Source organism: Triturus cristatus, chromosome 10, assembly GCF_964204655.1.
Source record: "Triturus cristatus chromosome 10, aTriCri1.1, whole genome shotgun sequence".
NCBI lineage: Eukaryota > Metazoa > Chordata > Amphibia > Caudata > Salamandridae > Triturus > Triturus cristatus.
In genome coordinates, this window is record NC_140593.1 from 1,032,723,982 (window position 1) to 1,032,736,834 (window position 12,853).

Genomic DNA, 12,853 nt, shown 5'->3' on the forward strand with positions numbered 1-12,853 from the left:
TTTTGGGTCACAACAACTAGGCACAACAGACTTAAAACAATTTGGAAAAACAATGGATTAAAAACAGTTTAGTCCAAATTCCAAAAATCAAACTCAAAAGTTTTGTTCTAAGGTAATTTAGAGTATTGTTATAATCTTAATTCACTTTACTGAAAGGTGTACTTTTAAACACAGTCCTCATCCGCACCACTGAGCATCAGATGTTGAAAGGTGGATTACTGGTAGGGGCCAATGTAGGTCTGCGACTGGCAATAAGGCCACTAACACAATATAGGGCTCAGAATAGGTTTTAGAAAATTATTCCTATGCTCAACTCTTGGTAACGTGGCTGCAAGCAGACAGGCTTAACTTCAAAGACAGGTATGTAAAGCATTTAAAAACACCAATTCAGTAAATAATTAAGACACAACACATAAGAAAAATCCAACACCAATTTATAAAAATAGGAAATATTTGTATCTTTAAAATGACATCAAAACAACAAAGATCCAATGTAGAAAACCAAAGGTATGAATTTTTAAAGTTTTATCACTTTATAGCACATAGAAACTTATAGCACCATAATGGGACATCTGGTCGCGATAGACCGGCTCAAAGTCAAAGTTTTAGGCCGACCGCGATGGAGCCCTGAGCAGCTTCCACTCGCGTTAAGTCCCAGCCACAGTTTTTACCTTCGGACTTAGAAACTTTTCTGGAGCTTTTTCTCGTGGGGTCCCTCGATGCTCTTCGCCAGGCAGGACTCGGTGAGGGTTCGCCAGCCTCTGATTTCTTCCACTCCCGGTCAAACTCTGGAAGTTGGACCTACGGAGCTTTTAGCTGGACAAACCTGGGAAGCCTGGCCGGCTCACGGTTGAAGGCACGCGGCTTGGCTGGCCAGGTTGAGTCGGGCCCCCTATATGGAGCTTTTTACCAAAGTTGCTCTAAAGTTCTCCAAACTCCTGGAACTTCTTCCTGAAGTTCCCCATGGGGTCCCAAAGTGTCTCAAAGTCCCTCCAAGGGTCTGGAAGCTCCAAGATGGTCCTTGAAAGTTGAGGACTTCAGTTCCCACAATCCACTTGGACAAAACCCTTACAAATCCACTGGTGGCTCTTCCAGTTGAGGATCCTTGGTGGTGATGTTCCAGGTGAGCTCTGTTAACCTGTAGCTTGCAGGGAGTCCACTATTGAGTTATTTTACAGCAAGGTAATCCACAGGGCTGTAGTTTCAGCTGGTGCAGTATTCAGAGGGCAGGCCTTAAAGTTTTGCACCCCAACTTCTCAGCATGGCAAGTTGGCAACGTCTTGCTTTCTGAAGTTTTAAGCAGCAGGTCTGAGAGACTCTGCCCCTCTTAGATTCTTATTCCAAGTTCTCTGGGTCAAGCAAGAGGTCACTGCCGACCAATGAGAGCAGGGCAACTCCCCAAGAATATGACCACATCCTGTAGAGTGTGGCATTATTTTGTCCCAGAGTGCACGAAATCCTCCAAATTCATAATGGCTTATTTTCCAGCAGGGAGGTAAGAGCTGGCTAAACACACCCCTAGGATGGCTACTTTTACATAGACTCTCCCTCTTGCATCTGTGCATTCCTTCCATAAGCCTAGCTCTGGTTGAGATGAAAAGTTTAGAGTTGTAAATTACACTTACTTATCTCCTCTTTGAAGACCATGGTTTGCGACTCCTCCCCGGCCCATGCATTCCGGTGGAACAGCACACTGCCCTCCCAGAAGAGCTGGTTAACCCCAAGAGCTCTTTATCACCTCTTCAAAGCAGCCTGGCTAATCCACTTAACTCTGACCAATCAGGACAGACCACTGGAAGGCTGAATATGTACTTACAAACAAGAAAGTCTTATAACTTCTTGTATGTACACTTTAGGAGAAATTCAACAATATCATATTCTTGAGTTTATTAATACCATTCTGGGAAGTCTTTGAATGGTACTTTTAGCCTTCACCTATCAAGAGTAATTAGTTAATAACTTCCTGCCATGTTAACCTATGTGGCAGGGGATTTGCAATGGGAAAAATGGCTTGGTACATTTTTCCAGCACCAGGACTTACAAAAAACATATTTTATAAGTACTTCGCTTATATCTACAGGACCCCCACCCTATGGGACAACTAGGGGAGACTTTAGGAGTTCTGAATCTATAGAAATATTGCACATCCTCCCTCCACAGTGCTCTTAGCATCAAATTCGAATTTGGACAGCACTTTATCACAATGTGGGGACTGAAATGTGAAATGTCACTTACCCAGGGCATATAAAACTAATTTTATAAGGGTCTACCATATAAATACCTGACCCCCCCCCCCACCCCTGGGACTCCTAGGAGAGACCCTGTGAGCTCCTTCCTAATATGCCAAAACATTGTAGGTTATGCATTTTAAGTGCCCCAAACACCAAAGTCGAGTTTGAGCACAATTTATTTTTTAAAAGCAGTCCTGCCAACCAGGGCTACTTTTTTAAACAGAAATCAGGCTTCAGCAGTGCACACATGCAAGTGCAGAAAAAGCTGCTGGCCTCTAAACTGCCATGCCCTATCATGGGCTAGGGACTTCTAGGTAGTTTTAATCCCCCTGCCCTAATATTTAATAGGGTCTGATAGGGTAGGTCATGCCAACCACAGGGGTAACCCAACCCTTAGTGTACCCTTGTGTATATAGGTGTTTTCACTGTATTCTAAATGTGTCTCTTTCAGCATAGCACTGGCCCTGGTTAGGCAGAGTCCAGGGTCAGTCAGAGTCAGTTACCACCAGTACCATTTAGCAAAAGGTTGGGGGTGTCTAGGGCACAGGATGACTTTGCAACAAATCTCAAAAAGAAATATAATGTTGACATGACATATAGTGGCTATATCACATTTTGTAAAGAGCCTAATGAGTAAAGACGTATTCAGCGCCCACGCACAAGCAGCGGCTGTTTATGCATTAGAAATATAGGGGCACACTGATGTCTCAGTGCTGAAGGGGACTGAAAAAAAGTTGATATAAGATTTACTGTGATTTCCTTTTATCAGCCCTAGCATACCACTTTGGCTAGCACTGGTTCTAAGAAACATAGAAACAGTTGTTAAAGTGAGACCTCTTATCCTGCTTGTAAGACGGCGGTGTGTAGAGGAATTTAGACCATATCAGGGAGCCCAGTAAGATGTACTTAGAATGACTCAGTTCTGATTCATGTCTGGTCATCTCCAGACTTCATATATAGACATACAAGAACTCCAGCTGACCTTTGGGAACTGGGCAATCACCTACAGGCATTTCTGCTATGAAAAGTTGTTTTATATCACAATAAGAATTGTTATCCTTCCTCTGGCTACAATTATCTAGTCCTGGCCATTACCCAGGACCCATTTATGATCATAATAGGCCATTTAAGAAAGTTTAGTTTTTGTCCAGGCTATCCAGGCTCAAGAACAAGGTGGCTAATTCAAAACTTGAGAAATGTCAACATCACCAGATATCAGAACAAGATATGAATATGTAAGTAAGAAGCCTCAATATCAATGGTATTTGCAAATTTAAAGTACTGACTTTCTGCATAATTAATCTTAGGAAAACCTTTAACTTTTTCACCAGATGAATTACCAGAGAGTTACAATTTTAAACTTTTATTTGTTTTTAACTTTTCAAGCCGTCATGTTCATGGTGCGTATTTACTATCCATAAATGTGTGATTTAAGAAAGTTGTTTTAGTCATATAATTTATAATGCATGTGGCTGAACATATCAGAAAGATTATCTGTGGATATTGGAGAGTATCTTTCAAAGTTTACATTTTTATGGACGTTTTTATTGGAAATGAAGATTGGTTAGAGAATGTATCACAATTCACATTTTAATTATCTATGTGTTCTTGTGAGATGTTTTATCTTGATGGTCATATATTGCAATGTGTATTTTTTATACAGTTTTATGTATTTAAATATCCAAAGTAAATATATCTGTCTGACTGACTGTACGCCCTATCTACTGCTCTGGTTATGTTGAAACTGGGAAACAGAAAGGTATGAGCATATTCAACTATACACAGCTGAGTGAGGCAGGACTCTTTCAAGTGATTCGCTAAAATAGATGGGACTGACTAATTTATGATTTTGTACATAAAGCACAATGATTTATAAGCTATTGGTTTTAAAACTGCACACTAATTAAGCTTAGTTAGCAGCACTAGTGTGATAGGCTGAAACATGCAAGGCTGAGATGAATTTTGGCATAGCATTTTTAGCTCATTGTAGGTGAGGTTTGAGACAGATATTCAGATATGGCTATCTAGTTATAGCCTATCAATATGTGCAATGGGTGGGCTCACTTAGATAAGAGCAAGGAATCCCTAGAGCAAGAAAATGACCTATTTTGAGTGAACAGAGTCAAATATGCCCCCGGCTAGCCCAGGGAGTAAGAGGAATCAAAGGCCCACTGGCAGTGCCACAGACTTTCCCATCAAAAGGAAATCAATTGAAAACATGTTTAAGTGTCAAGGCAGGATCCACCTCAGACACTCATGTCAATCTATCCATCATCATCTGCATATCAAACCCCTGCTCGGTTTAGTCTATAAATCCAGCAAGGTCACTGAACAGGGTACAAAAGAACAATCCAACTGATGTCATAATTCATATGAGAGGGAAGTATCTTAAGATTCCACAGTCAGAAATAACCATCATCCCATAAAAATCAAGTAGCTAACACAGCAGTCCTGTTTCTATATGCTTAGAAACATCACATTGTAGGACCTTTACAGGCTATGGCATTTAATTTTTCATTTCTACAATCAAATATTAAACACTGCCACATGTGTACAATAAGGCTTCAAACCAAAAGGAAGTGGCGCATGAAGTAGAATAGAAAGCTTCCAGCATGGTGCAATCTGCCCAAAAACAACCACAAAGGGTTGATATACACATCTGTGGTCACTCTTACCTTAAAAGACCAGCAGCAAGGTGTTAATGATGAAGCATAACAGTCTGCTCTTAGCAACAGACCAAGATGAGAATCATAGTTGAAACACTCTGAGACATTTACCTCTCTGTTGGAGTGGGCCAAAAAGCGTTCAGCCTTTCATAATGCCCTTCCTTCTAGCAACTGGATGCAGAAAGGGGATATAAGGAATTACACCCTGGTACAATACCCTGAAAAGGAAGGAAACTTGCAGAGCAAATTACCTATCATAATACAAACCCTGAGGGGTTTAACAGATGCACCCAAAGAAAAGGAGGAAGGAATACCTCAAGATGGTAGGAGGGGGAGAAACAATTTAACCTGAATGGTGGAATGTACAGAAAGCAGGGTTTCCATATTGTGAAAAGAACTTTGGCTTACCTCTCCCCATCAGCTTTCCTTTCTCCTGATCTAGAAAATGCACATTCAGTAATACAAAACTGGAAGGAAGGGGAGAAAACATCAAGCACCACCCACAACATGAACTTTACTGCCACAAATACCAGAAAAGTAGACCAATGGGGGATCTTATTGCTAGTGAACAACTTTAAACCAAAAGGAAATCAGAACTTTAAAAATAGCACTACAACTCCCTCAGTACACACTGCTCAATACTTCTTCTACGAAGACCATCAAAAAGAGATAGCTATGTCGTGCTAGTCAGGTCTGCGGACAAGAAGGCAAAGTCAGCCGACAGTTATGTTCGCTCATTAGTGTGGTGAGAAGATGCATCAGAGATGTCTTGGCTGCCATGGAATGCATGAAGGTCAAGTTAAGCAGCTTATAATTACCACTGAACTGTACCTATAGCCAGCCAACAAGGAGGTGAGATGATGATATGGAAGAATAAGGAGTGGCAACATTTGGGAAAAAAGAGTGTTGAAGGGGCATTCGCGAAAGTTCTTACAGTAGTCATGTTTGTTGTTGACTAGACAGTTAATAAGCGATTTTTCATTTTGGAACCAGAGATGGACATATTTTGAAGCTCTTCATTATCTAGTATCAAGTAGTCAAGGCAAACGCAATGATAAAAAGACCTCTATCTTATTCTAAAGTTGAACTGGACATCGAGGCTCGTGGATGATGAGGGGATGAGACTATCAGAGGGAACCAAGAAGGGGTAAAGTGGATAGATAAGGTAAAGGATGCTGTGAAATGTATGTTTTCAGGAGTGGTGGAATGTATTGTAATGCAATAAAGAACTATCTAGTGATGAATGGCCAATAGGCAAGCTAAAATGTGGATTTTGGTGTTGGAAGATGAGCTTTGTGTATCACCTGCATAAAGATGATGCCAGAATCTAAAAGATGGAATGATTATTTTCATGAAGGTGGTGTTGATGTGCAATAGCTATGGCTCAGGATAGAGCCTTGAAGGAAGCACACTGGAATGCTTGTTGATGAGGAGTGAGAGGAGCAGAATGAGAATGGAAAAGAGTGGAATAAGCTATAGGTGTAGAAAACATTTATTGTTGTGTTTTTGCAGGCAGTAGTATTAGTAGTAGCAAACTAGTGTGGTCGATTATGGTAGAAGCTCCTGAAAGGTCAAGGAACACAAACGCTGAGGTGGTGTGCTTGTATCAGACAGAAGTGACAGCATTAGCTACATAAGTGAGTGCAATTTCAGTGAACTTCCAGACAAGAACTCCAGACTGGAGGAAGTTGGCTGGGGTGTTGGAGCAAGCATAGATCCATATGTACAAAATTTTAAGAAAAGGAAAAGTTGATAGTTAGAGGGAGAAGATGTATCAGCAAATATCTTTTGAGTAGAGGTATTGTCATTTTGTCCTGGAATCATTGCAGGTATTTATGAAAAGAGACAAAGTGGTTGAACTAACTATAGTCTCTAGGTGACCAAGCCAAAGGTTTGGTGATTCACATTTTATTTCCATAGGGGGGACTAGTTAGTCGAAGGAGACTATTTGGTACTATATAGGTCAACATGTTAAATGGATGCATGGGGGGGGGTCTTGACAGTTTAGTCCCTTCAGGTTATATGGATGTGGTTTGGAGGGGGGCTACATACTCAGGAACTATGAAGGTTGAGAGAATATAGATTGCATGAGGTCTCAAATGTACACTGCACCTTCATGATAAAATCAGACTACCAAGTGGAATCGCTGTAGTTGTGTACCTTCTGAAGGCATCATCCCATGCTCCACCAATAAATGTTTTGGTCAGGCGAGTAATGTAGGGAAAGAGAACAGTTGAAAACTTGAGCACAGCATTGGACAGTCTGGAATAGATTACAACTCTGTAGCAAATTCCAAGAAGGTGATCAAGCTGTAGAATCCAACTTGTGTGAGCCTCCTATTCTCATCAAAGATGTCTTGGGGAATGTATGTATTTATTTCACGTATATTGTCCACTCGTTTCTCACTATAATCAACCTTGTGACCGACTGCTGCGACAGGTGGCCATGTAAGGATTTTCCAGTGTAGCAACAGATGTTATTGGGCTTTAGGGGTACCAGATATCTGAGCTGCCCCCTAAGTGACGCAATACATAGATAAAAGGAGTAGAAGCAACCTTCTTGCACAGACGTTCCCGACATGATTGTAATACAGCAGTCAGAAGAGCCAGCCATATTGATTTTTACAAGAGCTTTTAAAACCCAGGGATCCACAAACTCTACAACGGTATCAGCAACTTTCATGTATGTGTTCTTATATATATGTAGCCACTACTTACCTCAATGTTGGAGCAGTCAGAAATAATGGATGACATCTAGAATTATAGGGCCAAATGTACGAAATTCAGTTTTTGCATTTGCTAAATAGCAATTCTTAAGAAAACGCTATTTAGGAAATGCAAAATAGAATGTACAAAAATAGAGATTTCCTAATAGCGACTCCTACAGAGTAAAAATCTCTATTAGTAAATCGCTATTTAGGAAATGAAAAACCAAGGGTGCCTATGGGCCTAATGCCCCTCTTGATGCACCCCCCAAAAAAGTGGTGCACATGTAAAATGCACAAATATCCTAGGGGCAAGTGTGCGCTTTATGGCACTTTAAAAAAATGCATCTTGTGGTGCTATTTTATAATTGTTCATGGTTATCATCGACTTGAATTTGATTTTAAGAGCTTTTCCTAAATACCCACTTCGCATTTCAGAAATGCTTTGTATATGTGCCTAGGAAATCGCAAATAGGAAATCCCTATTTGCAATTTCCTATTTAGAGAATCGCAAAATGCGATTTCTACTGGGTAGAAATTGCTTTTTGCGATTCCCTATCTGCCCTTGTACATTAAGAAAGGCTGTTTTGCTTTTCTTAACGGGTCGAAATTGCAATTCGGCCCATTAAGAAATGCAAAAATTTTTGTACATATGGCCCATAATTACATTATTACAAAGTTTAAAAATAATGTATGACTACTGTACAAAATGTGTTCACTGTGATCTAGTTAGATATTGTTTTACCCAGTGCTTAATTTGTGCCGGTGTATGCTGATGGTGGGCACTGGAACGAATACTTTCATCCGACTTTGCTGCAGATCATGAGGGAGAAAGTCAAACAAACATTTTCAAAGCCAATAGGTCTGGCTTCTAAAAAGTCTGAGCAATTGGTTTTGCCAATGCTTTTTGCATGGGGATGGTCATGTGGAGGTGTAGCAGTTTACCTTCAAAGGTCCTTAAACATGCATAGGAGAGAGAGTACAGGAAAGCTGAGGTTAAACTGGTGACTGAGTATCAGGGAGCTGGGAAATGGAAATGAGTGACTAGCAGCACTTTGCAGCTGCCAGGCCCTCAAAATAAATTATAGAAAACGTTACACAAGGAGTGGATGGGGAGTAAAAAGAGAGCACACACAGACATGGTGGAGGAGGCAGAGGAAACACAAGTATTCCCATTGAGTGTTCAGTACAAAATAAAATAAAAAAACTCCCCTCACGTTTGTAGTGGAAGGATACAAAGCATCAGAAAACTGTGAGAAATACTCCTTGGCATGGAAAACACAACAATAGGGTGGAAAGCCATTGAATAAAAAGCAGACAACTGAGATAGATAACAGAGTCAAATCAAATGCCAACTAATCATGAACAATGGGTGACTTAAAGCCCAATCTAAGTATAGATTACTCATTGGAACCAAAGGTTTTGCCAACAAACAACTAAAGCTGTCTGTAGCCTAGTGCTAAAAACAGAGAATGAATGAGAAAGAAAAAGAGAAGAACACAGTGGCATGGGGATAGAAAAGGAGGGATCAGATTGAAACCAAAATGTGTGAAAAAGAGACAGAATTTATAGGAGTGGGGGTGGAACAAAAAGGTATGAGGCTGAAACAGGAATAGGTAGCCTTGGGATTTAGCAACTCCAGCATTAGACTCCTAAGAAAACCACAGTTTTTACCTGCACGTTGCATCATGGGCCCAAGCGTCAAATTGTAGCTTTGTTGGTCACCGTCATCACTTCTTGAGCGAACCCCAGAACAAGACTACACAAAACAAAAAAGAATGGATCAGTATCCAAATGCATTATCACCATTCTCTAGCAGGCTCTGGCTTAACATGGATATAACTTTACTTACAGGTGCACAAGGTGCTTTACTTGTATCACAGAGGCGTGTTTCGCAGTGCAGGTACACAAAATTGTAATCCCCCACAAACTTAAACATCTGGACTGAAAATCGACCTTGTATGGAACGGCCATTCTCTGGCACCGATATAGTTAGATCCTGCTTGTTGGGACAACTGTAAAAACAGTAGAAGAAAATTGTATCAGATGTGATAACAAATAAGCTAGAATTCAGAAGGACACAGAATCCAACCACCAAGTAAATTCCTACTGTGCCAACTCTTGACCGGCATGCAGCTTCAACGTGGGCTGACTCAAATGATTCTTAACAACACTTATATCTTTGACTCTTATGCTCTTTACAATTTTTATAGGAAACCTGTTTTTAAGGTCATATAGTATTATGCTACAGTTTGCAATCAAGTATGATGGAAAAGCTTAAGATGGAGTTACAAACTATTGTGGAACAAGGACATGCTATAGCTATTCTTATTGCCAGCTGCTAATCAAATTTTCAAGATCAAACCTCTACATGACCATGCCATCCCATGTGTTCTACATGTAACTCACTCTACGGTAGACTACCAAACACATCAGAAAACAAGACACCATGGGGCAGATGTATTAACACTTTGGTGCCGATTCCGATCCGGGTCGGAAAGCACTTCGACCGAGCCGGATCCAGAGTGTTTTCCGACCGAGCCGGAGTCCTGCAGTCCGACCGAGCGAGTACGATGCAGCCGTATGCTGCCGGACTCAGTTCGGTCGGACTCCCATAGAGGTCAATGGGAGCCGGTCGTACGACGCATACATGGGCTCCCATTGACTGAATGGGTACGTCTCGCACAATGGCGCCCCCTACAGTCGGTACGCGTCGGTGCCATCCGCACCGTACATGCCTGTGTTGGGGGGACCCTTGGGTCTCCCCCTGTGTCCGAGTCGTAGGGCTGCGGGTGACAGGGGGTCCGACGCAGACCCCCAAAGGCAACCACCCGGACGTTTTGTGAGCCGGACACTCCGGCTCGCACCGGCTGTCCGACGCATGCATCGTACTGGCTCGGTCGTAAATAGCATCCATTGCACGCCACGGTTAGCTTACGACCGAGTCGTACGGAGCGGTTCGGACCCGGAAACGACTCGGTCGGTGAATTTCACGTAGCTCGCATCGTACTTGTTCGCTCGTACAGCTGTACGAGTTGGGCGGAAAACACGCGTACGGCTCGCAGTTCTTCCTGCCGGATCGCGTTCGATGCCCTTCCGACCCGGATCGGAATCGGCCCCTTTGTGCCAGTGCAAACTCACAAAAGAGTGATGCACACTAGCACAGAGTGTTGGCAAAGTATTTATTTCCCTGCACAAAGCATTTTTGCCTTGGAAAGTAACCCTAAAATGATAGCAAATGGCTTTCTGAGCTACTTTGAGTTACTTTGTGCCATGGATGGTACATGGGTACTGCCACTCATGGCCTTTGGCCCAAAGGCCTATATCTACTAACAACGGTAGGATAACCTCTCTATAGTTCAAATGTGTGTGCATGATTCTAAGCAGCCTTAACGAGTGACAGATCTGGGGAACAGAGCAGCAGCGACATTTCTTAGTAGACATGGGGCTGAGCCGATTTCTCTTCCTATCACAAGGCAGTACAGCAACTTTGGTTGCTGCACTGCTTTGTGCTATAAATTATTAGATTTCCCCTGTCATATATTCCTTTCAAATGACTAAACAACACAACAGTACCAGAGATCATGATACCTAGCACAATACAAAAAATAAATATAAAACAGTAAATTATTTAAGATTCACAAATATGAAGAATCAAAACAAAAAATCCCAAAACAAAACAAATCCGCAGAGATCTGCAGATCTTGAAGAAAGTTTCCTCCTTTGGTTTGTTTAATCGATTTGCACTTAGGCCGTCTCTCAATGTATCACTGGCCACAACTTTACCCACAACATCTTCCCAACCTGAATCAACATCTCTTGATACTTTCGGATGGATCTCTTTCAAGCACAGTATTTCTGAATATTTTTCATTTCTCTTCTTGAACATATTTCCATATTCCGATTTTCCTCCATGACTTGTGAAAAACATGAAAACTACTATTAGGATGATATCCCCACCCCTTTGGGTACTTCCAAATCCTTCAAAATATCCAATCTTTCTACCTTGATAAGATTAAAAGGCACTGAATTGTTCTAACCAAATGGACAAACCACTTATCATACTGCTAGGCTTCTGAGTCACTTTCCTCTAATTCACTCTCTTGAAAGTCCTTTGCGCTGGCCCATGGACATGTATTCCTTTTTGAGGTTGAGCCTAGGCAGCGCGCATGCACTGTGTGGAAGACCTGTTATAGTCGATAAAGAACTTTGCTCCTGCTTGCTTCTTACCATTGGTTCACTGCAATGTCACTCTTGGTTGCAGCATCCTAAGTGGTTCACACAGCGATATGTCACTTCCGTTTTTGGCAGATGAGTACCGCCTAAATTCAGTTTCCTTCCCTTCAAATCTTTATCTGTTGTTTCAGAGAACAATTTTTTCTAATTTTTGCAGCATGGCATGAAAAGGTTTATCTTCAAAGATGGCAGCTGCGATTTTCTTTTGTTGTGCACGGCGCGGCTTGCCTTGAAAACAATCTTCAACTCACAGTACGGCACTCATGAAACGGGCGCCGTGCTTTATCTTTTACTTGCAGCTCATGGACACAGTGTGCTGCAGGCATTCCTGTATGTGCAGATTGGGAGGCTTAGAGCATGGCACCACTCGTCTTCAAACATACTTTAAGTGTGTGTGCTTTTCACATGCTCTTTTTTGGGCTTTCTGCCTTTGACTCTGCCCATGTGAACCCCATAGTTTAAAAGAGTACTGCATGGGGTTTAAAGGGATGCTTACTGCACATGCTGTGCCTTGAAGTTCTTCTCTGCGAGGGGCAGAGGGTCAGGCTTGGAATCAGTTTCATTCAAGTGGGTGGGGGTCACAGATGAGGGATCCTCTCTTATGTTTCCAGGCGCCTGATGTTAAATTCTGTGATGAAATGAACCCTTTTCTGGTTAGCCGGTAGCGACTTACCGAGCAAGTCATGTCCCTGGTGTGCGTCTGCCTGGCGTCGCTTGGGTCTGGTATAGGGGGGCTGTCGATGCCCCCCTCATCTTAGGTTAGGGTGCAGAACGGTTAAAGATTCCTAGCAGTTATAGAGCTTTAAGGTCGGCAGTGAGTGTCGGGTCTCAGCACGCATAAGGCAAATGCCTCCCAGTATCAGGCTCCTGTGCTTATAGTGCGGCCATAGAAGCAAGTGATGAGAGGCCTTCCAGGAGATATGTCGTTGTCAGAACACATGAGGCTGCCGGGCACCCCTTAGCTCCCTCTACAATCTTTGCCTGCACTTAAGACTTAGGCGGACAGTCCTGCACCC

General features: G+C 42.1%; 1 protein-coding gene across 1 annotated transcript in view; it reads right to left on the minus strand.

Moving 5' to 3' along the window:
• UMOD (uromodulin) overlaps positions 1-12,853 on the minus strand; it is a 256,077-nt gene that overhangs the window by 38,793 nt on the left and 204,431 nt on the right. The window contains exons 15-16 of the mRNA XM_085629081.1: positions 9,454-9,616; positions 9,276-9,360 (exon numbers count right to left, since the gene is read on the minus strand). Coding sequence (XP_085485207.1) covers positions 9,276-9,360; positions 9,454-9,616 — 248 coding nt within the window. The remainder of the gene's footprint in view (positions 1-9,275; positions 9,361-9,453; positions 9,617-12,853) is intronic.